This window comes from Pyrus communis, chromosome 3 (genome assembly GCF_963583255.1).
Source record: "Pyrus communis chromosome 3, drPyrComm1.1, whole genome shotgun sequence".
Lineage (NCBI taxonomy): Eukaryota > Viridiplantae > Streptophyta > Magnoliopsida > Rosales > Rosaceae > Pyrus > Pyrus communis.
The window spans coordinates 23612953-23616975 of NC_084805.1; the positions used below are offsets into that span (position 1 = coordinate 23612953).

General features: G+C 37.8%; 1 protein-coding gene across 1 annotated transcript; it reads right to left on the bottom strand.

Annotated features, from left to right (window-relative positions):
• Positions 1-425: 425 nt before the first annotated feature.
• On the bottom strand, positions 426-2567 carry LOC137729615 (glycine-rich RNA-binding protein 4, mitochondrial). The gene is made up of 4 exons (XM_068468593.1): positions 2355-2567; positions 1109-1177; positions 908-1014; positions 426-822 (listed from the first exon to the last, which is right to left on the bottom strand). Exons 1-4 carry the CDS (start codon positions 2497-2499, stop codon positions 685-687), a joined length of 459 nt encoding a protein of 152 aa, XP_068324694.1. The 5' UTR covers positions 2500-2567; the 3' UTR covers positions 426-684.
• Between the last annotated feature and the right edge of the window lie 1456 nt (positions 2568-4023).

Below are 4023 nucleotides of genomic sequence, written 5' to 3' on the forward strand. Positions count from 1 at the left end.
GATACGAGTTGACTTGAACGCTTACAGACAAAAATGCAGAGAAAGAATGGTGTCTGTCCTGCTAGGCTGCTACCTTATTAAGAAAATGTTTATGACAAACAGACCAAAAGTTGAATATTATTTGGGTTGGTCACTGAATTAAATATTCATGTTCAAACTGGCTAAATTTGACTGGAAATCCAACCGGAAGAAAAATCAAATTTCTTCTCCGTCCCAATGGAATACGTTTAGATCACACGAGCATTTTCTTGAGTTAGAAGTTGTGTTAGAGTTATGTAAACCGCAACCAGCTTACAGGAAATGCTAACATCAATCATTTACAACAGCGTGTTTGTGAGTCTGTGACAAACAAAGGTCAATTGGGTTTGGATCCTACGACGGACTTAATACAGACCATGACCAGGGCATCAATGAGACATTCAACAAACGGTGCTCAATCCCAATCTGTGTAGCATGAGAAGTTATTGAAATAAGATTCATTACAAACTGTATCGTAATGGTACAGTATGTCATTTGTATCGTAACGACATCCTAGACTTTCCAATTACAATGCTCTAACCATACACCACTTATACATACACAGTGATGAACACTCGGCCGCGCTGCTAATAGTTGCAGGGGTGAAATGCACCTCTGCATCCGGTATTTCCATTCTAGCTAGCGTACTTACAGTGCTGTTTTCTATCAGTACCAGCAGTCCGAAACTTCCTCTTGCTGTGGCAAATTCTGCTTCTTTGGGGGACCAGAGGTTCTTGGGTATTCTCCATAAGCGTCTTTCCCGGGTCTAGCAAGCTCTACGTAGATGATCCTGCCGTCAAGATTCTGATAGTAACAAAAAGGAAAATGAGTCACTAGGGGTAATATTTCATCAGGGAAAAAAGCAAAAGAAAAATGGCAAATTTAGAACCTTGCGATCCATATTTTCCAGGGCGAGCATAGCATCATCTTGACTGGTATATTGAATAAATGCAAACCCCTTGGATCTTCTTGAGGATTCATCCTTGACTAGTTTAACTGATCAACACAGTAAATACAGTTACATGGTGTACATGAAAAATAAAGGATCGGACTATGTGAACTATTTTCTGCTGCAAATAAAGGTACGTACCTTCAGCTATCTGGCCGAAACTCGAAAATTTCTGCTGCAAACTATTTTCACTGGTGGAATATGGTATATCTGCAGCTCAAAACAAATTAGAACTTGGACAGTTAAAGACAAATTGCATGGTATCTTTATACTTTTGGGGATCTTCAGTTACCTAGTAATATATTTGTGAAGTGCTAACTCGCTATAGCTGCTACTACCAACCTATACTAAGGTACATAAAAAGGCTGTAAACTTAGCATCTTTTGTAAATTGAAAGATCTGAGGCCTCAGTGAAGAAATTCCTATAGCTGCTACCAACTCCTTGCTCTTTCCATTGTTGGTAGTACTTAATTTGCGTTCCAAGCAATCTTCGCTTGCAGTGAGCTTACTTTGGATGGAAAACCATTTGATTGCGCAATTAAGAACAGCTTAAGTAAACCAAATCGTATTCTACAAATCCACAAATGGATTAGATGTTACCAATTTTCCAATCCATTGCCTTCAATGCTACCGTGTTACTGTTAACTATCACCCTGCAGATGAACAACCTCTGTTAGCTGTATTTTTGCGTTTTGTTGGTGCCTACTTAACTTCATGTGTCCAGGACTGACCGAAATCTTCCCCTTCACTTCCTCTTGTAATCAATAACCTCTTCTTAATCCATTTCCTCTTCGAAAATATTAAACCACAAGAATGAAATAAGTCACCAAACTCTTGACTTTCTCTTTGTTATCAATCTTAAAACTGCTCCCTCCTAATCTTCACACTCATCTTAAACTATCCCACCCACATGCCAAATTTCATTATTGTGCCTCTGCTCACCTACATTTATTCCATCTTAAACATCGAAGCGAAATTCGAGTGCGTGCTAACCATCCTCAATCCAAATAAAATGTAGTCAAAATATGTCTACCCGCTAATAAATTTCCAATCTAACACTACAAAAATGCACAAAATTCACAATTGAGAAGATAAATTAAGTAAAAAATCAAATGATAAGTTAGTCATAATTAAACAATCAAGAGCTAAAATACAGCATAAACTAAATAAAAATCTAAACTTCAAGAAAAACCGAGATAGTGAAACAGTAAAAACTCAGGACAAGAGCTAATCCACTGCATGAATTACACGAAAGTTAACACATTGAAGCAGACCCAGGTGGAAAATCAATCAGTATTTCTCACAATTCACAGATTGAAGAAAACCCAAATGGAAAACCAACCGAACTCACAGTAATTGTATGAATTAAAGTAATAAAAAAGCGTACTTTTAACCAAGATTTTGCTTGCGAGAGGATAGTCGAAAAAGGAAGCTCTCACTTGGAGCTTCAAAGGCTTGGAGTCCGTACGATTCGACAGATGAATCGGTTTCGGGTATGCGTAACAAGGGAAGGAGACCGTTGCCGCCCACATGCCTTCTCAATCTTCTTCTTTTTCGAGTGTCGAGTTTTCTGCTAACTTCTGCTGTTCTTCGCGGCTTCGTTTTTCAGTTTACAGCAAAAAGCCCGCGACCCGTTTTTCAGAACGGGTCTTAACCCGAGCTCCCAGCCCAACAGCCTCAACCCTTTGCTTTCAGCCCATCCCATTTCTCAATGCCACACTCCTTTTTTTTTTTTTTTTCCCTTCTTTTTTTGTCTTTTGACCATGAGACATCCTAAACTCTGTACTCTCAGAGTCCGTTAGTCCGTTTGGTGGGCAAGATAGGATTGACCCTCATGAATAGGATTGGATTGGCAGGAATTGTTTAGGCTTTGAATCTCAATTCTTGTTTGGTGAAACACCAAACTGTATAGGATTGGATCGATGGCATAGACAACTCAAATTATATATGTTGGGATAGCCAATCCAATTCGTGTTGCAATTTTTCTCATCAAACATTAGATGGGTTACAAGTCTAATTTAATTGGAAATAACTTATCCCATCATGCTTACCAAATGGGGCTTCAAGTCTCATCAACTGGTCTAATTTATATTTACACTTTATGTGGTTGCGAAATAAATAAGTAAACCATTTGTCTACATTAAACATCCATAATTTCTTTTTATTTTTTATTTTTAATAAAGTGACAAAACGATATGCTAATTACTTTTTATTCATACAACGATATTGGAAGAAGAGTATGATCCGCCACAATTAAATATCAAAATTCGTAATTCATGAAAAATGAACTTAAAACCTTAAGACCTCGTACTTATAATAGACAGATTATTTTAACAAGTTGAGCGAGTGGTTATTCTAAACAACTTTTACTTAATGGAAAGTGGACTCAAACTTTAAAAGACGAACACGCTGCCTTATTGTTCTATAAATAAATAACATGTAGTTCAGAGGCTAAAACACATTTACATCCAAGACCAGGTCAAATAAAAGCACGTTCCTGACAGAGGTGATGAACCTCAATTGCAGGAGACTCACAAGTCACAAGTCAAAAAGCAGACTTCCGAATATTGCTCATGAACCTGGAATTTTAACTTTTAAGTAGTGATGCTTGGAAATTTCAAAAACCATAAATGTTGATAACTTGAAAGGGGATCCTCTCCTGAGCTAAGGATGAGGATCTTTCTAAGCAAGTTCATCAAGCTGTTGAAATTTTATCCAACGGTTATAAACAGGAGGCTCCTCTAAAAATTATAATAATTGTAACCATTGAATAAAATTTTAACGGTCTGATGGACTTGCACAAGAGGATCCTCACTCTTAGCTTAGGAGAGGATCCTGATCCAACTTGAAAGATCTCAAAGGTGCACAAAGAACCAGGATACTTGGTAGTGGTGGGGATGGACAAGTTAAAAGGTAAGGGGGAGACAAAGACCCATGACCATGAAGTCTTTGAAGCTAATTACGGCACTCTATTTAAGAAGGACAATAACTTGGATTGACCGGATCTGATCAGTCCAATTGGGTTGACGGCTTCAGGCTTGAATAATTTTCCTCCA

Excerpts from the sequence above, each read along its gene's own strand:
- LOC137729615 (XM_068468593.1), bottom strand. The coding sequence starts at position 2,499 with ATGTGGGCGGCAACGGTCTCCTTCCCTTGTTACGCATACCCGAAACCG. Across the intron at positions 1,015-1,108 it reads TTTCGGCCAGATAGCTGAAG|TTAAACTAGTCAAGGATGAA; the intron begins GTACGTACCTTT and ends TGTGTTGATCAG. Across the intron at positions 823-907 it reads TGGAAAATATGGATCGCAAG|AATCTTGACGGCAGGATCAT; the intron begins GTTCTAAATTTG and ends TGTTACTATCAG.